The sequence below is a fragment of the Pararge aegeria genome, chromosome 18 (assembly GCF_905163445.1).
Source record: "Pararge aegeria chromosome 18, ilParAegt1.1, whole genome shotgun sequence".
Taxonomy (NCBI): domain Eukaryota; kingdom Metazoa; phylum Arthropoda; class Insecta; order Lepidoptera; family Nymphalidae; genus Pararge; species Pararge aegeria.
In genome coordinates, this window is record NC_053197.1 from 16,990,834 (window position 1) to 17,017,496 (window position 26,663).

General features: G+C 37.1%; 1 protein-coding gene across 1 annotated transcript; it reads left to right on the plus strand.

Annotated features, from left to right (window-relative positions):
• Window positions 1-4,366: 4,366 nt before the first annotated feature.
• Window positions 4,367-26,594, plus strand: LOC120631796 (putative mediator of RNA polymerase II transcription subunit 26). Its single transcript, XM_039901475.1, is given in 7 exon segments — window positions 4,367-4,378; window positions 6,346-6,484; window positions 7,362-7,435; window positions 23,557-23,682; window positions 24,865-25,269; window positions 25,967-26,491; window positions 26,493-26,594. Coding segments are annotated over 7 exon segments (1,383 nt in total).
• Window positions 26,595-26,663: the final 69 nt, after the last annotated feature.

Here is a 26,663-nt window from a genome sequence, read left to right on the forward strand (position 1 = left end):
CTCTTTATGATTATTTACTGACTTTGAAAACTTCATAAATGAAATAAGCATGTAGTGTTTATCTTTAAATGGTTTTGCCTTCCCCAATGTAATTTATATGTAATAAGGAAAACTATTTTTATTTATGTAAAATCGATGGTATACCCAAAAAAAAAAAATGTTATATAGATAAACCTTACAGCATGATTTTTGTCGTTTAGGAGATAATGAACATTTTTTTACGTACGGTATATGAATAAGAATTCACATAGTCAATATAACATTACATTACGACCTTACGTTAAAGCGGGTGAAACCGCGGGGACAGCTAGTGCTATAAAATAAGCTTACATAATATAGGTTACCTGATAAAAAGTCAGTCTGCAATTTAAATTTCATTTCTTTGTATCGTTACGCGATTAAACAAAAAACAAAGTTAAGTTGAACTGACTCTTGAAAAAATAATAACAGGAAACAACTGTTAATTCTCTCTACTCGTTGGTCTAGTGATTTGAGTTTTCGACTATGGATCTCGAAGCCTGAGTTCGATTCCCGAGTTATAACAGTAATTGTTAAATATTGAGTTTTTTAACAAGAAATTATCATACCAATGTCAAAAGTCAAAGTCAAATATTTCTTTATTCAAATAGGCACATAGATGGCACTTTTAATGCGTACATAACATGTAAAATATGACATAGGAGTGAGTTAATGGCGATAAATAAATTCGTCAACTTAAAACTAAAGCTACGAGGGTTCCAAACGCGCCCTGATCTAAGAAGAAGCCCACAACAAACTTAGCAACACATTGTCATTTAAAAACTATTAAAGAAGCAACCTGGTTAGAGCAATAATTTACACCTATACATTTTTATCGTTGACGTAGTCCTTAATACTATAAAGGGAAGCGGTCGGATCGATGAGGGGGTGCTAAGAATCTCCGGGTAAAAGCCGGCTACCAAAAACAACTGACCTTGGCGACGTACAACGGAAGGACACTAAGGCTCGATGAAAGCATCGCAGAACTCGAGGAAGAACTGAAAAATGTAAGATGGCATATTCTGGGGTTAAGTGAAGTCCGTAGAGAGGGGGAGGATAATACAACTCTAGAATCAGGACACGTGTTCTACTATCGACAAGGAGACAGCCCATCTCATGGTGGCGTCGGATTCCTCGTCAATAAGGTCCTCATTGATAACGTTGTAGAGATATCCAGTGTATCGTCAAGGGTAGCGTATCTTATAATTAGACTCACCAAAAGATACTCTTTGAAGGTTGTACAAGTGTACGCTCCAACTTCATCACACTCGGATACCGAAGTCGAAATTATGTACGATGATATTTATAAAGCCTTAAACCACACTACTAAGGCCCACTTCAGCGTTATAATGGGAGACTTTAATGCAAAAGTCGGCACACAGAGCGGTCCCGAATTTGTTTTGGGTCAGCATGGGTATGGGAGCAGAAACCACAGGGGCCAGATGCTGGTAAATTTTCTTGAGATGAACAGTTTGTTCTTGATGAACTCGTTTTTCAAGAAAAGGCCACACAGAAAGTGGACTTGGAAAAGCCCGGATAACATAACCAAAAATGAAATAGACTTCATTATAACGGATAAACGCTATATATTTAGAGATGTTTCTGTGATCAGTAGGTTTAATACAGGAAGCGATCACCGACTTGTTCGAGGCACTCTAAATATCGATTATAAGCTGGAAAGGAAACGTTTGATGAAGTCTTCACTCCGGCCTACAATGTTTCAGACCCAGGCTGGCTCAGATCGCTTTCAGATGGAACTAACAAACAGATTTCAAGCTCTGGAACCTTTAAGCAATATTGACGAGGATTTTGAAACAGTTGCAAATATCATACGGGAAGAAGGCTATAAGTTCTGTGGTACAAGGCGTATGGGCAAAAAGTCTAAGCTCTCAGATGAGACTCTTCAGCTTATGAAAGAGAGGCGTGGAAATGTATTTAAAAGTCAGGCAGAACAACGAGCCATTAATAGAAAAACAAAAAAATCTATACGTAGAGATCTCCGGTGCCTAAATACTCAAAACATACAAAAAGCTATAGAGGAAAACAGGGGGTCCAAGGTATTTACACAAAGTCTTGGAAGAAGCCAAATGACTAAGCTGAAGACTTCAAGTAGTAGAATTGTTAGCACTAAGCCAGATATACTTGCTGAGATAGAAGACTTTTACGGTCGACTATATGAGTCCCAAGTTCCTCAGCCAGAGGAATGCAACCAAGATCCCAGAGCCAAGCTAACCCGCCACTTTACTGACGATCTTCCCGAGGTAAGTTTGGATGAGATCGTTTTGGCCCTGAAACAACAAAAAAATGGAAAAGCCCCAGGTGAAGATGGAATCACCTCAGAGCTAATAAAAGCTGGAGGTACGCCATTACTTAAGGAGCTACAGAGGCTTTTTGATTCTGTTATTCAGAATGGGAGAACTCCGAAGGCGTGGAATAGGAGCATAGTAGTTTTGTTTTTTAAAAAGGGTGACAAAACACTCCTCAAGAACTACCGTCCTATCTCGCTCCTAAGCCACATCTATAAGTTGTTTTCAAGGGTCATCACGAACCGGTTGTCACGTAGGCTCGATGATTTCCAGCCGCCGGAGCAGGCAGGGTTTCGGAGTGGATACAGTACTCTAGACCACATACACACGTTGAGGCAAATTCTACAGAAGTCCAACGAGTACAACCAGCCTCTGTGTCTTGCATTCGTGGATTATGAGAAAGCGTTTGACTCAATCGAAACATGGGCAATTGTGGAATCCCTGCAGCGATCCCAAGTAGACTGGCGTTACATCGAGGTGCTGAAATGCTTGTATAGCGCAGCTGTTATGTCTGTCCAAGTACAAGGCGCGTTTACAAGACCTATCCAATTGCATCGCGGGGTGAGACAAGGAGATATCCTGTCTCCAAAGCTATTTTCAAATGCTTTGGAAGATGTCTTCAAAACGCTAGATTGGAAAGGACATGGCATAAATATAAATGGTGAGCTTATTTCACATCTTCGATTTGCAGATGATATCGTTATCATCGCGGGTTCGCTGCAGGAGCTTCAACAAATGATCGATGGCCTTCATGCTGCCTCGCTAAATGTCGGCCTCCGGATGAACTTGGACAAGACCAAGATTATGCTTAATAATCTGATCGTTCCGGGGCAAGTCACTGTCGATGGGTCTATTCTCGAAACTGTTAAAGAATATACATATCTTGGACAAATCGTTCAGTTGGATAGAAACAGTTTCGAGAAGGAGATCGATAGAAGAATACAGCTGGGCTGGGGAGCGTTCGGCAAACTCCGCCGAGTCTTCTCGTCACCCATACCGCAATGCCTGAAGACAAAAGTTTTCGATCAGTGCGTCCTGCCGGTCATGACTTACGGTGCCGAAACGTGGACACTGACAGCGAGGCTAATTCACAAACTTCAAGTCGCTCAGCGTGCTATGGAAAGAGCTATGCTTGGTATTTCTTTGAGGGATAAGATCCGTAACGAAGTGATTCGCCAAAGAACTAAAGTAACTGACATAGCCTTTCGTGTTAGCGTACTAAAGTGGCAGTGGGCTGGTCACGTTTGTCGGAGGACCGATGGACGTTGGAGTCGAAAGGTTCTCGAGTGGAGACCGCGTGTCGGTAAACGGAGTGTCGGACGCCCCCCTACTAGATGGAGCGACGACCTCCGAAAAGTGGCAGGCATCGACTGGATGAGGAAAGCCGAAAATAGGAAAAGTTGGCGCTGCTTGAAAGAGGCCTATGTTCAGCAGTGGACGCACAATGGCTGATGATGATGATGATGGTCGGATCGATGGTCAATCCGGCTATCATTACCTACTCGTTATTACTGTGATCAACGCAATAACGGTTCTCTTTACGGGTCTACTCTCAGAATGAGAAATATTTAGGCCGTAGTCCACCACGCTGACCAAATATCTGTAATTATGTATATTATCATCTGTAAGTGTTTAAGTGACTTACCTTCATGCAGTCAAAATCTGCTAAATCTAAAAAGCTCCGTTTTTATGAATACACTTTTAGTGTACACCACAGAGAAAATTTTACAAAAAAAAATTAATATAATCGAGCGGTATGGAAGAATTTGGCGGTCATCGCAACATAGCGATCTCTTCCCCGAGACAAAAAGCGTTATAAGATGTTTTTATGTGTATAGAATGTTTTTAGCAGTCCTACCTATGTATAATATAAATCCTATATTGAGATTATGTTGATAAGTGAGTCCTCATTACTTGTACCCGCTGCACCGCCTCGCTCTACGAGCATATAAGCTCCGGATCGCCGACCGGCTGCGCATACGCAGGCTAGGAGTAAAAGCTGCGCGAACTTGCGCGTACATACTGACAGTGCAATAGTGATCATGAAGTTAGCGGTTAGTTCCACTGTGTTTATAAAGTGTAGTTGTTAATTTTAATTCATAATGTGTGTAAAATATGTGACCTATTATCATCAACAGCCCAATAACGTCCCACTGTTGGGCACAGGCTTTCATAGCAGACAGGGATTCGAGCTTAGACCTACCACGCTGCTCCAATACTAGTTCGTAAGCTCGCAGTGTTACCGATAGTTTAAAAAAAATTACCCTGATCGGTAAATAGATGGCTCACCGGACTTTTGAGGTCCCTTAAAAGGCTGTACCAAGAGTATTTTTACTATATATTGAGACATGTTATTTAATAGCTGTTTAGAAAGAAGATTTTAAAACAACTTGTTTCTAAAATAACTGTTTGATTTAGGTCTTAATAAATTTTTATAGCTCCTCGCGATAGCTTCTAATGACTCTACGATTTTATTGAAAATTAATTAAATGAAACTTCCTGATAACTTTCTTTTGGTAAAGGAATATATAGTTGAAATCAGTCCAGAACTTTCAGAGCCAATTCGTTAAAAACAAACAAACAAAAAAATCTTTCCTTTTTATAATATTAGTACAGATGTATGTGAAAGCAGAGATAGCCTAGTGATCGGGACTTCGGGCTCCCTTTTGGAGGTTAACGAGTTCCAAAATTCTGTATAAAGTTCTCTGGACTACGGTCTAATCACTTCTCTGGCCGGTACTGGTTTGATGACGATTATGATATATATGTTAAAAACTATTCAGAGCTTTACATATTATATTAGGTCTGTTCGATTAACAAGTTGGTAGGCAAGATTTTTTTATGTTTCTGAGGAGTAGAAACACGATTAAATGCAGTTTTAAGAATAGGATATTGTTTGTTTTGTGCATAAAAAAGAACAAGTTTGCTTTACTTGATAATCACAATTATTGAAATAAAAATCTAAAATATTTTTAAAACTTTAAGGCATATCTTTCATTTGCGGTTGATGGTAAAGTCTAGTCGACAAGTGGCGGGAAAAACTTTTTTTGCAAATCGATTAATATCTTGTATTATTAAAAGAAAAAATGATAAAGAGAAAAAAAAAATTACAACATTACTATGATTTTTCAGTTTTTGTTCAAGTAATAAAATTATTATAAACAAAGTTTAAATATTTTACTTTTATGGCACGATCTTGTTATGTATGTAAGTAAGAAAGACTCTACAAAGAGAAATTTATTTAAAAAAAATTTTTCACTTACAATTAAAACGGAAGTTCCAGAAAATTTTGGTAGTTAACATTTGTTTAACTTATTGAAAAATTAACTTTATACAACAATTTAAGAGCAGTATCTCTATTTTGTACCATTTACAACTGGTCGACTAGACTAGTACAAAAATATAGGTTTAGGTTTAAATACATTTATTCCCATAAAAAGACCGAAGTCACTTACATAGGAAACTTAATTTTCTATAATAAATTAATACACTTCGCCATTAGACTAAACTAAATTCAATTTTACTATTATCTACTCATTCAACGTATTCGGCTTTAAATTTATTGGTATTACTTAATATATAAGAAGCTAATTTAGTTTTGAATACATTGATGAGTTTACATTTTTTATAGGTATAGGTATTTTACTCTAAAATTTGGCACCTTCAAAAGTAAGGGATTTTTTACCATAATTTGTTCTAGTTCTAGGTAAGGTAAGGAAACAGGCTCGACGAGTTTTATTTTTCTTTTTTGTGAAAGTGATATTAGTGTGGATTGTTTTGTTTATTGATTTTCTAATAAAGATGCACGTGCTATATATATAATTGATGAATGTTAAATATATAGTCGTGAATTGAAAACTATGAACTATGAGGTTCAAAAGTATCTTAGTCTGAAACGCGAACAAACTAATCAGTCGAGAATTATTTTTAGTATCACCATCCACATAAAAACTAAGTACAAACCTAACCAGAGCAGTTAATTGCCAAGCTTGTTGATTAATCTATAACATTTTTGTGTTAGGTGTTAATAATTCTGGCGGCAGCGAGCCACGCAGCCAAAGTTGGTGCGAAAAATAAGAAGATAGAAGAGAAAACGGACAAACGGGAGCTTTCAGAGGGGAATGCTGGCTTGGAAAAGAGAGCGCCAATTTTACCAACAGGTAAAACGTTTTTACGGTGTGGTTTCTTAAGTGCGCCGGCGGAACTCTATTACTAAACGTTCACAGCCCGTATGTCGGTCTGTATCTCATGGGCCGTAAATTTGTTAGTTTTAGCGTTTGCATAAGCATAGTTTTTTCTATTGTTGTACTCTAATAGAGATAACTATCTTTGTCTACATCTTTTCTTCTTTATGATTATGTCACTCCATTTGGTTAATAGCTAATTTAAATAAGTACATTTCAAGATTAAGTACTTCTTTATTTAATTATTCTCCGTTTTAGATATTAGGTATTCGTCTTCCCCGATACCTATAATCTGGGTAAGGTACCCAAAGGTCCACCCAGAGGTAAGGTCAAGAGTAAATAGGCATCTTCTAGGCAAGCGCGCCCTATCTTAGGCTGCATGATCACTTACCATCAGGTGTGATTGCAGTGAAGCACTAGTCTATGTAATAAGCATACAATTCTGGTGGCAAGACCCATTATAAAACCATAGTAAAACAACACATCATAAATCAGTTGGCATGAGGCACTTTTCTTATTCCTCATTATTTTATAATAAATAAATAAACTACGGCCACCTAGCCCCAAAGTAAGCGTAGCTTGTGTTATGGGTATTAAGATAACTGATGAATATTTTAATGAATAATATACATAAATACTTAGAATATACACATAAACACCCAGACACTGAAAAGCATTCATGCTCATCACCCAAACATTTTTCCCGTAGTGGGAATCGAACCCACGGCCTTGGACTCAGAAAGCAGGGTCGCTGCAAACTGTGCCAATCTGCCTTCTGCCGTATTTAATAACGATATACATTAAAGTTAATGGATATTTATAAAGCGCATATTTATTTTCGTAAAATTTTCAGCATCTTCTACCCTAACCGGTGGAGTACAGTATGCAGAAACCAACAACGCTTTATCAGACCAATCTCCAACACAGGTGAGTTAACAATTATTTATCTAGTCATCATCATCATATCAACCTGTTACCGGCCCACTACAGAGCACGGGTCTCCTCCCACAATGAGAAGGGGTTAAGGCCATAGTCCACCACGCTGGCCCAGTGCGGATTGGTGGACTTCACAAACCTTTGAGAACATTATGGAGAACTCGCAGGTATGCAGGTTTCCGTACGATGTTTTCCTTCACCGTGTAAGCAAGTGATATTTAAATTGCTTAAAACGTACATTACTCAGAATAGTTAGAGGTGCGTGCTGGGATTCGAACTTTGACTTCACTTTCAAATTCAATCAATCAATCAATTTTTTAATTTGCTTGAATATCATAATTTCTTTATTCATGTAGGCCTATCACGGGCACTTATGAAGCGTTTATACATATATGTTTACAAAATTGTAAGGGTATGGTGATAACTTCGTTCGTCAACTTAAACGTAAAGCTACGAGGATTCCAAACACGCCCTGGTCTAAAGAAGAGCCCACAACAAACTCAGCCGGGGGGGCGCCCCGAAAGTGAAGTCGAAGTCTGGAGTATCACCGCTTCCATCTATCCAGTAACTGAACTAACAGTCAAGTTAAATTAAATGATACATGAAAGAAAGAATATTCTTTTTCCCAGTATAGCCCAGTGGGCAGGCGCTCGACTTCACTTTCGTGGGGCCAAGTTCGAATCCCAGCAAGCACCTGCAACGTTTCTAAGTTATGTGCTAAGTTATGTGTGCATCGTGAGAAAACATGAATGCCTGAGAGTTCTCAAAAGTGTGTTGATTTCACCAATCCGCACTGGGCCACTGGGCCAGGCCGTGGTAGACTACGGCGTTAACCTCTTCTCATTGCGGGAGGAGACCCGTGCCCCGTAGTTAGCCGGCAATGGGTTGATATGATGATAGATAATTTTTTCTTGATTTGTGAAAAAATACTGTATTATCTTAAAATACAGTTTTGTACACGTAAACCACTTCAACTCAACAAAAAAATTCAATAAGCAGTGTAGATACCTACTAATTATTTTTAATTAACTAATTATATATCTACACTAGGTCCATACGAGATTCTAAACAAAAGTCTATAAGAAATCCACTTTATAAACAAAAAAATTTGTATGTACTAGAAATGAATATGAGAAAACCTTATTAAGACAGTTTTGTCTCGCTTCCCTGTATCAACCGTACACTATGCTAAGGCCAGAAGTCCGAACTGAAGAACATCGTCTTTGCAGCTGGCCGGAACTGTATAAAGCACGTAGTAGTCACAGAATTATTAACATACAGAACCCTCATTCAACCATTATTGTATGTAACCACTATGTCCAGTGAAAACGCCCCGCGCAGATCTCACTTCACACCCTCGAAATGATACCAGCTCACAAACTTTTCCCATTTTCCATAAATAACTTTTTTAAATAATAACTTACAACTGCTAAATAGAATGTAGTAACTAACTGCCTGATTGGGAGACATTACTAAAGTGGAGTGGTCTTTGATGCTTCAATATTACCGTGAACTCGGTTTCTGTACGTTCTTTATTCTGTGGTAGTAGTTAAAGTTTATATTACTGACGGTACTGTCCGTGTACTCGTAGTTAAACTGAAATAGTTTACCCCACAAGTACCTTCCTTCTGCAGCTGAATCCAGACGATACAATTAATAAAATAAAGCACAATAATATTTCCCTTCGCATCCAAAGTGTAAAGCTTGTTTAATTGCCGGTCGAGAAACTTCGGATGAGAATCTTATAAACAGCTATTTTGAAGCTTTATGTACTGATTTTAGGCAAGTGGAAGTCGTACTTTGAATTAAAACTTGATAATTAACTAAGAAGCGGTGAAAGCCTAGTGGCTAAGAGATCGGCTTCACTATCTGGTTGACCGAGTTCAAAGCCCGGCCGCACCTCAAACTATTAAAAGTTATGTGCGTTTTAAGCAATTAAGGATATCTTTTTAACGGTGAAGGAAATTATCGTGGGAAAACTTGCATGCCTGATAGTTCTTCATAATGTTATTAAAGGCGTGTGAACGCCAGAAATCCGAACTTCGCCAGCGTGGTGGATTATAGACTAAACTAGACGGCCGACTGGCACAGTGGGCAGCGACCCTGCTTTCTGAGTCAAAGGCCGTCGGTTCGATTCCCACAACTCTAAAATGTTGGTGTGATGAACATGAATGTTTTTCAGTGTCTGGGTGTTTATCTGTTTATTATAAGTATTCAAAATTCAAAATTAATTTATTTCAAGTAGGCCCAGTTTACAAGCACTTTTTAAACGTCAAGTAAGTCTGTTTGTAGTGACTCTACCACCGATTCCGAAGGCAGATTCCATCGAGAAGAGCCGGCAATAAACTCAGCAGATTACTCTTTTTCAACATAATTTTACAGTTTACAAATAAATATATGTATAAAAATATTAATCAGTCATCTTAGTACCCATAACACAAGCTATGCTTACTTTGGGGCTAGATGGCAATGTGTATTGTCGCAGTATATATTTATTTATTATTTATATAAAAAAAACTCATTCTTCTCATTCTTGGAGGAGAACCGTACCCTGTAGTGGGCAGGTAATTGGTTGATATTATGATGAAGGAATGAAATCAATTCCTAAATTGTTCCTTCATTACTGCCTGACTGCGTATACTGCTACAGTTGCCTGTTGAGAGCGCTAAATTCCTCAGTGCGTTAACACCCCTCAATTTATTTGCGACATGCCTAACCTTTCAGAATGTATAGCGTAATATTTCACGCGATATGTATTAAATTTTTTCAACCCTCCCAATCTCATGTGAAAAAGGATATCCCTTTTAAGTCAGCGTGTTTACTTAGACGCGTCCGGAATATATTCGTACAAGCTTAACCCCTCAAAGTCCATGTTTATAGCACAATAATTCATTTTTCGATATCAGTATTAAGGATAAACAAACTGCAAGTTTTCTAGCTTATTTTAAGAACAAATCTTTATTAACGCTAGTCGTCTATGCAGACTTAAATTAGAATTGGAGTTATTTAGTCATTAGGACTTAGTTACAATTGTAAATTATATAAGTGGCCTAATCAAGCCTAAGAGTCTTTCACTTTTCTATTTTCCCCGTGGCTTCGCTAAAGTACATTTAAATCAAATTTAAATCCCCTATTTGGTAGCGTAAAAGGAGGAGTTTGAAAAATTCCTTTCTTAGCGGACGCCTATGTTATAATAAATATACTACAACAGTAAAAACATCGCCATCTAGCCCCGAAGTTTTACGGATACTAAGATGACTGATAAATATTTTTTTATTAATAATAAAAATAAATACTTATAATATACAGATAAACACCCAGACACTGAAAAACTTTCATGTTCATCACACAAACATTTTCCAGTTGTGGGAATCGAACCCACGGCCTTGGACTCAGAAAGCAGGATCGCTGCGCCAATCGGCTGTCAAATAGCTATCTGTATGCCTAATTTTAGCCGGATCTGTCGGTCAATCAATCATTATATATGCAGGGTAATACGCAAGAAAACGATAGTCGTTCTGCCCCGAGTAGTAGTATAGTTTTTGCCGCTTAGTCGCTGCACTAAGACCTAGGTAATAGAATTGGACAGGTGACACAGAACCGTCCTAGAGCAGGAAAATGTTACATGCGCTGACGTAACGGACAAACATGGACTATATGTTACATCTCGTCCGCTTAGCACTCACCGGCAACTTGTCGATGTAAGTGAACGAGTTAACTTAACTGAGGTTATGTAACATAATGTTATTTATATACCTTCTATTTCTATGTTGTTTATATACACTCAGTATGAATATGTAAAACTATTTGTGGGGATGGATATATGATTTCATAACATGATACCGACAGTAATATTACATCTACTTTTACCTAAGTTTAAACAATATATTAAAACACATTTAACCAACCGTGGTTACTACACGACCAATGAATTCCTTAACGAGAAGGCTGCTTGAAAGCAGGCCAATCCGCTCTCATCTCTCATAAAACAAAAAAAATCTAAAGATTTTTAAACTATAAAATGATGTTGGAAAAGAGCAATCTGCTGAGTTTTTTGACGGCTCTTCTTAGTGGAATCTGTCTTCCGAACCGGCGCGGCTGTAAAGTCACTACAAACAGAGTGACTTAACGTTTCAAAATTGCTCATAAACTAGGCCTACTTGAAATAAATTAATTTTGATTTTATTTACAATTTTTGTAGGACAAGCTAACAACATATTTGGTCGGGCAAGATCACTATCGTCAACTCCTATCAAATCACAGCCTATTTTTTTATTTTTTATTTTAAGAAACAGTTTCACTTAATCAGAAATTAAAATTAACATAAAGAAGTGGTAATAAATTAAATAGACAGTGTGATATAAAACTGACTGTAGACGATTGTATAGTAGTTCTCCCTCAACCTGTATAGTTTTACTGCCATACTTAATTTTAGTCTTGGGTAATCTTAATTTATGAATATTTCCTGTATTTAGATGTGATTTCGTTTTAAAAGTAATTTGTGTATGTACTTACTTCGGTAAGTATTTTTCTAAGTAGTATGAATCAACTAGAATCAAAAAACCCCAGCTGTTATCCGAGTTTCAAGACAGAGATCAATAGTGTACGTTGACTTTGCTTAGAGTTAAGATAAAGTTATAAACGATAAAAAGTTATGATATAAGTCTCGCTTTAACATTTAGTATAGCTAATGACAATGAAAAATCTAGTACAGTCTGAGTACAGACAAAGTATTCTCTATAGATCTTAGCCAGGTAGATACTATCATTCATTGCTCAAGAGCAGCCTCCAGGGCCTTCAACCTCCCGGAAACGGTCCACTAGCAATGCACTCAAACCGAGGCAAATTTATCGAATTCCGAAATTACTTTAAAATGACCGTAGTCCCGGTGCAGTTATGTCATTATGTTTATTTTCCGCCGTCAGCATAGTTTATTAAGTTTATCGGAATGGAGTGAATGCGAGTAAATTCGATAAATTACTCGCTCACTCGCTCCCGCCGTATAGGGTTGCCAAGCGTCCCGAATTGTACCGTAGTCCCGATTTTGGAAAAAAATTTGCGTTGCTTATTTTTTCATCATTGTATACGATTTCTTAAATAAAAATGTCTGTTTTGCAATACTTGAGATCCAATATATAATTTATTTTTAGATAAATAGAGGTAATTTTTTCTTTAAAGTTAACTGTTGCAACTGCCAATAGTCTTTGAAGCTATTAGTTTTCCTGAATTAGAGAATATGTTCTATCCGGAGTTCAAGGCAGAAAAGTCGAAGACCAGCTTATATTTATCAAATCCTTCTAAAATAAACGCTATGTACTTTCTCCGTTGACACAGTAACCTAAAGAGAACTATTGTCTCTTTATTTATTGTTATTGTTTTTTTCTTTTTTTTATCTCAACTCTTTTTTACTTATAATATTGTATTACTTAGAGGTAATCTCAGATGCGGGTAAAGGCCTCCCCCATTTCTTTCAATTTTTTTTTTTGTAGCTAGGCGTATTTGTGACCATCTATATACCATTCGGTAACTCAGACCTACATAAACAGTCAGTAGATCATTGACACTGGCGCAATCGTAAAACCCCTTCCGTGCCTGGAATTTACGTCACGCCTACCATCCCTGGCGATCGCCAACCGACACGGCGTGAAATAATCTGCGGAATTTTATGAGCCGGTGCGGAATATAGATTTAAATAACTGCACGAGAATGCTGTCGGCTTTGTCAATGGACTTTTTGGTCGGACTGTTTCATGAATCGTTTATATTGTCTGTGGTGTTTATTCAGATAAAATGCCCGTTTTGACTTTGCTTGTTTTAGTGACATTTAATAATTTTTAATTGGCTAAGAGAAAGCGAGCCATTTCACTAAAGCGTTTTATATTAGTCACAATTTTACATATTTTTTTATATACGATCTAGCCCTCACACCAGGCAAGCCCAGAGAAAATTCTGAAATCATGAATTCCCAAAACTTTCCCCTGTTGTGAAAAAAGACGTCAAAATCAAAAATTTAATATAACACTGCTATTGAAAATTAAACTTAAAGTTCAAGTTGAACTTACAATTTAAGATTGTCCTAAGAAAGCTAGTAGCTAGCTTCTAAATAAAACATAATAATTTAAAAAAAGTGCAAAAATCTAAATGACTGTATTTAAAGTTCGATAAAGCTTTTGTTCGTTAAAGATTTTTTGAATTTTAGCCTCCAAATGGTCTTTTGAATCATCTCATTTTGTTATCCGAACCGGTGGTAGAGTCACACCGGACAGACATACTTGCCGTTTAAAATGAAGTTTAGAATTTTGTTTTTTTTGGTCTGACAAGAACTGTAAATTTCACAATTATCTACATTAATTATTATTAACAAATCGCTCACCGTCTCTTGAGCTATAAAATCTGAATCACCAATTAATTTTATTTGTTTTTGCGCAAATGCATAACAACCGGCCACGGTAATCAGGTTCTATTAAATAATCAAACAACGTAATACGTGATTGCGAAACAACTATGTAAACAGTTCTGCACATCAAAAATGGTTCGCGACATCGATGTACTTACTTATATACATCGATGTAAATACTTACTAATCTTTGAAGAGTATACTTTCGTAGTAGTCACATTGTCACCACATTCTGATCTAATGAAGGGATACCAAGGAAAAGGAGGGAAATTTCATAGCCACGTGTCATCATCATCATCGTATTATCACCCCGCAGGCTTCATCTTTCACAGAAGTGACGAGGCCACCACGTTCCAGAAATGTAGGTGGGGGGGCGGGCTTTAACGACTAATACCACAAGAAAGTGATAATAACCGGGACCGGTGGCTGGCGTGCTGGCTGGGCGTGGGCTGACACCGCCAATTTCCTAACTCCAGGGTAGTATTGAAAATTCTTAAACCGATAATACACAACACCTTATAACTTTTGTCCCGACCCAGACTCAGACTCATCGGGTACCACAAGATCTCTCTATCGCTCGCTGAATGACTATGAAGCATTAGAACCAGTTACTAACCAGCCTAGCTAGTAAAGGACATATTTAAAGTATCAGCAGCATCTTTTAGTTCATCCTGTCAGAAAAAGAGGAGGAAGTGACAAATCAATTCATTTTTAAAGAGGGTTTTTCTGTTTGCGTAATTGAGATTGTTCTTAGCTATAAATTATGCATTCTGATGTTTGAAACTCATAAGCTTATTTCCTACGTGACAAAACATTCTACAGTTTCTCGATCAGTATTTCTAAGACTTTGAGATGATACTACAGTACGAAGTAGTCTGCGGGATCTCCAAATCCTCAAGAACTTACAGCAGATATACCGTATTTGAGCTTATTAGAAAGGTCTAAATAGTGTTAGATAGATAATGTAATTTTCCTTTTATGGAAAAACAGTTATGAGCCCAGTTATGAGTACTGTGCTCATAACACAACACAATTACCTTATAATTAATTGATAATTTGACTCAGGGCGTAATAAACAGCGCGAGCGAAAGGCGCTAATGTTGCAATTTGGAAGCTTCACTCAAAACGAAAGTGAAGTCTCTAATAAGATCGTATCAGCCGGTAATAGCCGGTTAACGCGCTTGATTACATTGTGGTGGGTCTCTTTCTTGCCTTCGTAACCAGCGTTATCTTACAGGTAATTAATATCTTTAGGTTACTCAACATATCCGGTAAATATTGAGAATGGTGTTGCCAGCTGCCATAATTAGAAACTTAAATTTTATTATTATTTATTTATTCAAATAAAAATATATACTTTTTTAAATAAACATAATAATGCATATTACGGCGTAACAAAAAATCCAATCGGGTTTATACCCTACACCGGTATTCAGCGATATTATGAGTAGGTAAATATTTTTAAAGCTACATGCAAAATACTATGGATGACTGAGAGTAGTTCTAAAAAATAATGATTGCGTTGCAACTAGCACTATTCATAAAACCACTTCCGCATATCGCACATCATCGTTTGAGTAAACTTTACATAAGAGGATGTTCCGGATATATATTATTATATTTTTTGCTTTGATAGAAAACATTCTTAAGTTTCCCTTTTTTGTTTTTGGTGTTAATTTCCTGCCTTAGTTTGTAAATCAATCATCATAAAATCAAATAAACCCAATGCTGAAGCCTCAGCTTGAGGAAACGTGGTCGCTTACCATTGGCACCAGAGTCACACAGCGGGCGTTGGGGAAAGAGTATCTTAACGTGATCATAAGAAGATCTGTAGAAGAACTAGACATGCATATATACTCGTAACTTAACGTTGGAGTCCTATGTTGTTTAAATGGCGACCCCCGCACCGATAAACGCAACGTTGATCGTTCTCAAACGTCATCACACAACATCAAACAAGTCGCAGGGAGCCTCTGGAAACAAGTGGCCCAGGACCATGGCTTTTGGAACTCCCTAAAAAGATCTGCGTCCAGTATTAGACGTAAATTGGTTGAAGTGATGATGGAGCTACATACAATTTTTAGTAAATATCTTCCCCGTGCTTGTCGAATAAACTCGGAGCACATCGTAAAAAGCGTAACGGGCTTATTATGCAGACGAGTCGCGATGAAACACTGCGTCCACACAAAAAGATTTAACCAGACGACAATTAGAAGCTTGAGGCACGAATTTGAATAACAAATTGCTGCACTAATAAAATTAACAAAGTAAACACTAAAAAGAAATAATATGAACATCAAGCTTAATTTGCTATATACCAAAGCAGAAGAATCTGTATGGTGTAATTAATAATTTCTTTCATCTTCATACTCAACACCAAACTGATCCGCAATGTACACGTTTCACTGCGAAATCGGTGCATCTTCAGGGGATGTTGACTTTACTATAATGAATCATTTTAATATGAAGATTTAAGAAATTATAAATAACACCATACAAATTCTCCTGCTTTTCGCGGAGTATGTTTTCAAATGTGAGTGCTACCGCAATCTGCACTCGGCCTGTTTGGTGGACTACGGCCTAGTAACTATCCACGACCCTAATCCTCCCACCAGACCAGACAAGAGAAAATTCTGAAATTATAAATTCCCAAATTGCCCCTGGGAATCGAACCCGGGAACTCCTAGTTAAATTCACATCGCTCACGTTGCGACAGGGAGGTTATTGTACCCATAACACAAGCTACGCTTTCTTTGGGGCTAGACGGCGATGTGTTTTTACTTATTTATTATTATTTCTATGAAAAGAAGATCAAATGGTAACTGATTACTGACCCCTACCATCTTCAAAGTCAAAGACAAAAATATCTTTATATTTTTGTTATCACCAGCTCACATTGTCATTTAGAAGAGCAACCTGGTTATAGCAATCATTCACAGCCATGTTTTTTTATCGATAACGTAGTCCTTTATACAGGATAGGAACTTCGTGAAACTTATGTCATAGGCTAGCTTGCAGTGTAATAAAAAAAAGGAAACTTATTAACAACTAAAGCTAGTTACGAAGTGTTCGCGCAACCTATTTAGAATGTACAAAGACCCGTTTAATTTCTCGCGACCCGTTAAATTTTCCGGTCCCGCGTCGTTCATCGCGAGGCAATTTGCTCGGCATAAATTAAAAAGAATTGACTATTTCAGTATTTCGGTGGTAGTTATCTTACGTTGGACGTTGGACAATTTGGCTAGCTAAATGATTCATTAGATAACAAAGTTACTGACGAGTTTATAATTATAACACAACTAATTATTTAACTAGTGTAAAATTTGAATTAATCTGCATTTCTGTGCCTGAGATTTGATTTAACTAAGAAATAGCCTCATCATCAAAGTAAATGTCAAAACTATCTTTGTTCAAGTAGGCCCATAGATGGCACTATTGATTCGTACATTACATAAAAAATCTGTACATGGTTGTGAGAAGATTAGACCAGGGTCGATAATTTTTAAAACCAAAAAAAATAATAGTATGATTAAACCCATTAGAAAAGGAGGGGAATATTAAAAAAATTAAAGGAAAAATAATTTACGGGCGATCTGAGGTCGGGAAGGGGATGGGGGTGAGTTTTTAAAACGACAAAACTAAAAGTCCTACCGAAAAAAGTTAAATGGCAAAGTTGTAGGTAATAAAAAGATCTAAAACTTTTGTAATTTTCACTTTTTTCACATAACCTCAAAATTTATGTGAAAAATTCAAAAAACCAAGATTTTGGATTTTAATTTTTATCTTTTACAATTTTTTTTTTAACGAAATTTGGTGAAAACTTACCTTTTTATCTCCCAAATACGCTATAATTTATTTGATAAAAAAAATATTTATTTTTTCACCTTATTTTGAATGAATATCGAAAAAGCACCCTAATTTTTTTTCACTATTTACTATTTTTAAAGGCTTATACGCTGGTCTAGATAGCGATAATCGGATTTGTAAACTTAAAACTAAACGCGGGTTCCAATCGCGCCCTGGTCTAAGAAGAAGCCTACAGCAAACTTAACTGGGTGTTCTTGTTGCTATCACCATCTCACAAGTCACATTGTCATTTAAAATTATTGAAAAAGCAACCTGGTTAGAGCAATAATTCACGTCCAAGCTTTTTTATCGATTACGTAGTCCTTTATACTATAATAGGACTTTTCTATAAGTTTAGGTTTAATACAAACTTTGAACTTTTTAGAGACAGCCTAGTATATTGCTCTGCATCATCATCATGATCACATCATTCGTACGACGTCCACTCATCATGGATCATTTTATTTTATTTATTCCACTACAAATTGCTCTTGACTTGACTGATGATCTCACCCGGATGATGAAATCTAACATGGTAGCGGGCTAATCTGTTAGGGCCTAGGGGTACGGCAGTTATACCCAGTCGCGTGCATTGCATATATGCAAATAAGCAGTGCATACCCTACCCTCAGGGTCTTAAAGAGCCTTCAGATAGGAACATTAAAGATTTGTAATTAAAAAAAACCCCTAAGTAAAAAATATATGAAAGCGCCATCTAGTAAAGAGCGGTCAAACTTTTAGGTCAATTGTCGCTAGAGCGCAACCAGCGCGCGCGAGGCGTATAGCGTACAAAATAAAATCTTCTACTTCGTATTTTAATTTTTAACCGTAAACGCTAAACATTTACTTTTTAAAACACGTAAAAATACCTATATTATTATTTAAATCTCATGTTATCGATTGCAGGGTAAATCAATTATTATGAACACCCGACATATGACGCCCTCTACTGTTGCATAGAAATATCAAATAAAATAAGCACGCCTAAAGAAATCGTTCTGCTAGATATGTGCGTGCAAGTTAGTAGTGTGTGTCGTGTAATGTTATAATCGTGCGCTTGTACTTACAAGATTAGCATCGAACAGTTTCATTCATAAATTCCTTAAGTGTGGGTGTCTATAAGGACTGCTTACGGAAGTGGATAATCAATTACGTGTTTGATTTTTTTATGAATAAAATGATTTGCTTGATTCGTTATTGTTGTTAACGGTCAGTATTCTTTTTTTAGAATGAAAAACATTATTCACAAATGTAAATACCTCGTAGTGTCTTTTAAGAAAATTAAGGAACTAATATTATCGAATTAGTTTTTCGTTTTAAAAATAAGTTGTGAAACCAAACGCTGTCTAAATTTTGAAAAATAAATACTGGGTCCAAGGGCTATACACGCCACTGGTTATACCCCAGTTCTATCTAGCGTCGTTGAAATGTCACATTTCCAAATTTCCCCCGTCGTGCATCGCACCTGGGACCTCTTACTTATAATTCCATAGCTCTCACCTCTGAGCCTGGGTCCTCGTATTTTGGTTATCATCTCAGTTTTACTTTATATAACAGACTACTTCAAATACCGGAAACATTCTAAGATTCCGCATCCTGGTATTTCGACAGGTATTTACGCGAAACTATAGTACAGTTTCGTGTTTATCAAACTAACATGAAGTTTGTTTGTTTGAAACCTGAGTAAATCCATTATTAACCCCCAGCTGTATAAACGTCAACTACAAACTCAACCAGTCAACCGATAAGGCGACCGATAAATCGTCCGACGCGTTTAACCCCGTATTTAATTGTAATCAAAAAGAAATTAAGAGATCCTCTGGCACACGTGACATTGATATATTGTTGCCAAGATGGCGATTTATTCTTTGGTTTTTCGTTTCAGTTGTTTGGCTTTCCGCAGCCGTAATCTGATTTAGGTTTACCGAAATAAAGAAAAATAAATAAATACGAATATAAATTTATAAATCGATACAAAGAATGAACATTAAAATGTATCTGTATGTTTTTGTGTACCTAATACAATTTCGAAATAACTGTCTTTCATTAGGCTCATAATATTATGATTATTAGAAGCTGGTTTATCCAATTATTCGTTTGTAGGTTTATAATAATGTTACAAGTAGCGAACTAGCATGGGAAACAATTAATTACAAGTAAAGTACTTTGCACACTACTCGTTTGATAATTTCTTATTACAAGACCTGATATCCAAAGGACTGTAAAAGTTTATTTTTTCTTTTATTGATCAAAAATGTGTAATATACATACCTTACCATACTACATACATACATACATAAACGAATACAATGCGCCATGCTTAGAAGCATAGCGAGGTGGTTGCATCTATAATCCTGAGTGTAGCGAGGATTTTAGGGGCGCCCAAAACGAAGGCAGCTTTAATCCGAGTTGAATACTCTAATTTTCACACCTCACGTGGCAATAAAATAAATTTTTGCAGGGATTTTGTTTCCAATCTATATATACTCTATATAGGTTCGCGCTTCACAGGTTCTGGTGAGTGACAGGGACGCCATCATACGATAGATCAAGATAGCAGTATTAGAATGAAGTAAAATATTGAGTGCACGTTATACCACAGACTATGTAAGCCTCAGCCAGTTCATTTGCACAGGCTGACCGGAGGTAATCGCTGCACAGCCACAGTCCGTACTAATTCGCAGCCGACCGCAATCGCTACACAATTTAATCGGATTACGGCGAGCGCTGCAAAGATCGATCTCCCACAGTGCCACTGCAATCACGCCGAATACCTCCTAGGTTTTCCTGATGCCCTGTTATTTAATCACGCAAAAATGCTGAAACTCTCAAAAAGAAGAAGCGATAATAGAACTTCCATAAAACTAGATATATTCTAGAATGCCGTTCGTTTATTTTTTTGTCCTTTCTTCTACCAATAAATTTGATTGTTTGATATTTTTTGTTGAGTTGTGAGTTGGGTTGCTTCTCAATATACCAACTCCAACTACTGGTAGAGTCACAGCTAAATTAAAACTTTATGAACAAAGCACATATCTTAATATATTGTAAACCTTCTCATTTAATTGACCGTTTTCTTCGATATTATCAGGTAAATGCATGAAAAACTAACTATATTTTTGCAATAGAAATTCATAGTATAACCTGTACCAGACAGACACAGAAGGCAGGCTGATGCTAATGGATTAAAGCGAAGCAAGCTTAACCTTAGAGATAAGAACCTAGTAGATATGACTTGATACGCTCGACCGCAACAATAGGAAAATCTTCTTCCGAGCGGGTGATCGTGCTCGGGGACCAAGGTCCGAACTTTCAATTTTAGAAGTTGTATTTTCGTGAACTCTTTTCTAGCGCGATGCAGGATTTTTGTGGCGCCATCTAGTTCTGTAATGTGGAGACCGCTACACTATCATTCGGGGAAACCGACTTAGATGTTTGGCTGCCTAACATTTCTGAGTCTAATGTGCGTTTTAAGAAATCACATACGAGTATCACTTGCTGAATAAGAATATATAGTTTGTAGAAGTAGCAAAATCTATTCCCACGCCTTTGACAGTCTTTCCTAATCCCTTACTAGCAGTAGTAGTGGTTTATGAGGCAGAGCTCGTTCGGGGAAGTACTTCCGCGATGCTTATTTTTGCCGCCACGTAGCATTGCTTGGTTTCAGTCTGAAGAGCGTGGTTGGAAATGTATTTTAGGCACATTACGCTTAACAAATGCGTCTTAGGTTGAAGGATACAGGGCGCCACTTTCTAGGACTGTTCATTGCATGCTCTGCGAAGGGTCGCTTTATAAGTAAGTAAGGGTATAGTTTTCCATCTGCTTGTCCGTCCTATAATTATAACTATAAAACCCCCTTCTGTCTTTCTGAGAGGATGGATGGTAATGGATTGATAATGAAGCGTATCCTTCCCTTCCTTGTATTGATCGAGACCTCTACGTACAAACAGAACTATAATTTTCAACAGAAAACGACAACGCGAGCAAACTTCAAAGTGCGCTGTTTACATTTATTTCGTGTAAAAACTTTGGAAGTACGCTAAATGGGGTTAGCTGACTTTGGTTTATATTTCCACTTAGCGTTGGGTTGCGTCGCAAAAAGGTTTACAAAGTTCTGCATCGTAAGAAGCTCCGGATTTTCAAATGTCATTAGCCGGGGAGCGTGATTCGGGACGCAGTTTGCATTCCTTGATATCTGGAAAGAAAAGAAAAAGCTTTTTGTCTCCTAACTTTCCTTAAATGTAGAGTCACTTCTACGCAATTGGCACACAAATCACGAAGCGGTGGCGTAGTTGTGCGCAAATCCTGCTTTCCTATAATTGTATTTCTTTGTACAACGTGTAAGTAAAAGAAAACCGTAACCGTAAAGAAAACCTTCACAGGCTTTAGAGGTGCATTATGTACTATCTCTGAGACTAAATCTGAACTAAATCAAATAGGTACAGTCTTAACCATCACTTGCAAAATAAAAACAATGTAACTCCTGTCACTTTATTATTAATATTTTAGCGTAGGTACTATGCGCGTGTCAGTCTGTTATCTTTAATAGGGTTGTCATAAATAAACACTTAGAATGTTATAAATTCGTTTGTATGTAAAATTAAATATGCTTCTTTAGATTCAATATTTATTCAGGGTGATTCCTTATGAAATATACGTATGCGTCCATCAATATTATTTCGTAATTATGTTACACCTAGTATATTTAGAAAGTATACACTCCGCAAACGTTTCTTGCCTTGGCTCAATGCATGCTTATGTATGCAACCATGCCTAATCCATTTTGGCCCATCGTATGTATGCCCATTCTATAATGCCCATAAAAGTGCTCGTAAAAACAAAGTTAAGCAAAGTCACCTTCACCGAAAATTAATCAAAATTATTAAAAATGAAAATTTTTGAAAAAAACTGCGTAGGAATAAAAGAAAAATTCCACTTGCTATTAGTGAATTAAACATACAATATATATTCTGTATTACAATATTATTAAATTAATAACTTATCGAGTTCTTCGTATCCCATTTTGTTTTTCTCTCACGTCCAAATTTTTACCTTGTAGAAAATTCTTTAGAAACAACTTATTAGAACTGCTATTCTTATAATCCAGGCATATAAGAGAAAAAAATCCAATTATTTTAAGGTGCTGACTATAGATACGAACGGCTTACCCGAGGCGCGAAAAAAATATGCTGAAAAAATTGGTTACAATTTCGCTAAACTCGCTTAAACATACAAAAATAATAATATTACCGTTCTTGAGGGACAATGTTGATTATTTTCTAGCACTTTTGCACAAAAAGATCGTAAAGGTAAATATTATTACAATTAATGTCTCAGGATGAACATCTATTAATATATAACGCTTAATGCCATTTTTTTTCCACTATAAGTTAGTATTATGGTAGCGGGCTTACCTGTTAGGGAGTATGGTAGTTATACCCCTAATAGGTTTCTACGCGACATCAGCCCGCCCACCGTAATTAAAGGTTTGCTGTTTAATACAAGACTGAATACGTTAAGATAATAATTGAAACGCATTTCTAACTTCTACTATACATCATCTAACTTTACAGACAGCAGGTACTTAATTCTTTTTATACAAATTGACTAAGATCTTCGTCGTTACATATATTTGTTTGTCTTTAGTTTTCGTTAAAAATATTTATTTGTTAACGCCTGTCTAAAAAATAAGAGCAATTACAGGAATGTACACTTACACTAAAATGTATTTGTTTTTAAAATGAACCAAAATTAAAAAAAAAACAATTCTGTACAATATTTTTAGTAATACAAATCGCTCGTCAAGCTTCTTTTGTATACGAAGTTAAAACATGGATAGAAATCTTAAATTTTGATCGTTTCCGTTTCAGCAAATCTACGCGACGCCGGCACCCCAGTTTTCGAAGATATCCGACCTGCTAACGGGACAAGTTCCTTCATATCAGGCCGCCATTGCAAGCCACCTTTATTCACCAGTCTCTCTCTATCAGTCAAGGGTACTTTCATCTGTACTATTATTTTATTTCATAAGAAAACATACCCCGATGAGACCTTATAATAATAATAATCATTTCATTCAGACGTTTCCATACCTAGATTGTTAGTATATTAGTAACAATTTTTCCTTAACCACTAAGTTAGTATTGATTAGTTTAAATAATAAAAAAAAAAATAGGTAATTGCTGCCAGATTCTACTATATAGTAAATAAAATATTTTATAGACCTAAGAGTACAATTCGTCTTCTCAGGTCCATAAAAAAATTCGCTGAATTACATAGAGTATTAAAAAGCAAAATTATAATAAATAACTCATAAAATAATGATAAGTTGTGCCGTGCGGTGCGGCGGATCTGAATGCAGTTGTCAGCCTCCTCTTCCCTTGTTTCTCGTACGAGGCGACTAAGGAAATAAAACCGACAACGAGCAGCAGCTTTCTCTGTGCGAATGCTATCTTCTACTGCGATCACCAACGTCTGGCCAACGTGGTGATTATGGGCAAACCCTCCTGTTAATGGAGACCTTTAGTCCAGCAGTGGGCTGCCGTAGGCTAAAGATGATAATGACAATAATACTTTATACTTATTCTACTTTTCAATAACATTTATTCGCAAGAAGGGTTGACTTTACACAGGCCACTTGTCGTAAAAAGTTTTGCAAATTCCAAAGAAAAATTTCAAGTTAGAAGAAACATGTAGTGCCGACCCCACATTACGTGCAATAAGGTCAAAAAGAAGAGAAGCGGAACTAAGTCGTGGCTCGATGTCATTTTTTATACTTATCGTTACAAACTACATGATCATCATTATCAACATATCAACTCATTACCGGCCCACTACAGGACACGGGTCTCCTCCCACAATGAGAAGGGGTTAAGGTCCATCACACTGGCCCAGCTAGGTTTGGTAGACTCCACACACCTTTGAGAACATTATGGAGAACTCTCAGGTATGTAGGTTTCCTCACGATGTTTTTCCTCCACTGTTGAAGCAAGTGATATTTTAATCCCGAAAGTGTAGTCGATGTCCTACCCACTTGGCTATCACCGCTTCAAAAACTTCATGGGAACACTTTATTGCCCTATTTCCTATGAGAGAGGAGGTATCTGCTCAGCCGAGCACTATTACCAAACAGTTGTCATGGTAGGTTATTAATTTATTTTTTCTCTAATTGTTTCAAGTTTGGACAACCAACGACATACGAAGTATCAGCACCAGTGCCATCCAACCTGGCGTACACCGAGCACAGGCTGTCCCTTCCATCACCAAATTCCATACCCTACAACACAAAGCCACAGAAACTAGTTAAGCCACAATATGAACAACCTCAAGGCCTTATCCAACAATCATATGAACAAAACTTGGCGCCTATACAATCAACTGCACTTAACCAGCAAGTTCAATATAATCAAATCCCTCAACAGTTCTATAATAGCCAACCTTTGCAATACGTCCAGCAGCCTAACCAGCTTCCAGCTGCCACATACCACCAGGAACAGTTGAGGAATCATCAGCAACCTGGACCTAGGGATTTGAAGAACCAACCGGCTGCTTCGCAGGTTTTGGAGAAACAAGTTATTCAACAGGTACATATTCACATGACTCATCCCATACTTAGGTTTTCCAGTCAGTCACTTTATTAGCTTTATTATGCATTAGAACTCATTATTTTAATGCAAAACTTTATAGATTCTCTTCTGGAGCTATTTAACATTTCTAAAGATGACAAGCTTAGACTACATAAAGCATATAATTTCCCACCAACTTGCACTACAACAGTGGGTATTGTTTAAGCTATATAGCATAATAGAAGAAGCATATGTCCAGCAGTAGGAAACCAATTAATTTGAAAGTCCTGACGATGCTAAATGGTAACAACACTAATAGTTAATACATGTTCATTTAATAACCAATGCGCGTGGTCTTGTCATCGTTATATCAACCTTTTACCGTCCCAATACAGGACAAGATCTACTCCCACAATGAGAAGGGGTTAAGGCCGTAGTGGCCCAGTGCAGATCGGTAGACTCCACACACCTTTGAGAATATTATTGACAACTCTCAGGCAAGCCGGTTTCCACACGATGTTTTCCTTCACTGTTAAAGCAAGTGATATTTTAATAACTTAAAACGCACATAACTTGAAACGCAACTAACTTAGAAAAGTTAAAGCTGGGATTCAATCTTGGCCCCCTGAAAGTTAATTCGAAGTCCCACCCACTGGGCTATCACCGCATGGTCGTGTAATGGACAACAATTGATTCTTATATTCTATCCTTCCAGGTTTACAACGACAAACAACAAAATGCTCTCAGCTTCGCAAGATTCAGCGTGAACCAACCAACACCCGCCTACGACCAGAATCAGCTGCAGCAAATTCACCAACAACCGCTGCCACAATCTCAACTCCAAGCACAACAAGTAATCCAACCTCAGCAACAGCATTATCAACAATTGGTTCAACCACAACAATATCAACAGCCTCAACAACTTATCCAACCTCAGCAACAGCAGTATCAGTTGCAAGCGCAGCCTTTACAAATCAGTTATCAACTTCAACACCCCACTCCCCAACAGTTACCTCAAATACAATACCAAGGTCAACACCAAGCTTCTCAACAACCCTTGCAGCAACAGATACAGTACCAACCTCAACAACATCAGATACAGTACCAGGAACAACCGCAATATGTGTATCAACAGTTGCAAGAGCAGGCTCTACAACAACAAGCCTTGTCTTATCCTCAACAAGTGCAAGATCAATCTCAGGCTCAATATCAAATCCAAGATCAGCCCTACCAGCAACCACAATTGTTTAATGTCGAAAAATCTGAACCGATCCTATCGAAGCAATCTATCCCTGAGAGACAAAGTTTATTCAAACAAGCGTCGAATATTCAACCCAAGTTAAACTTTAACCAACCACAAGTTCAAAGTTTGGGTCATCAAGGTACGCCCGCTGCTTTGCCAACTTTCCCAC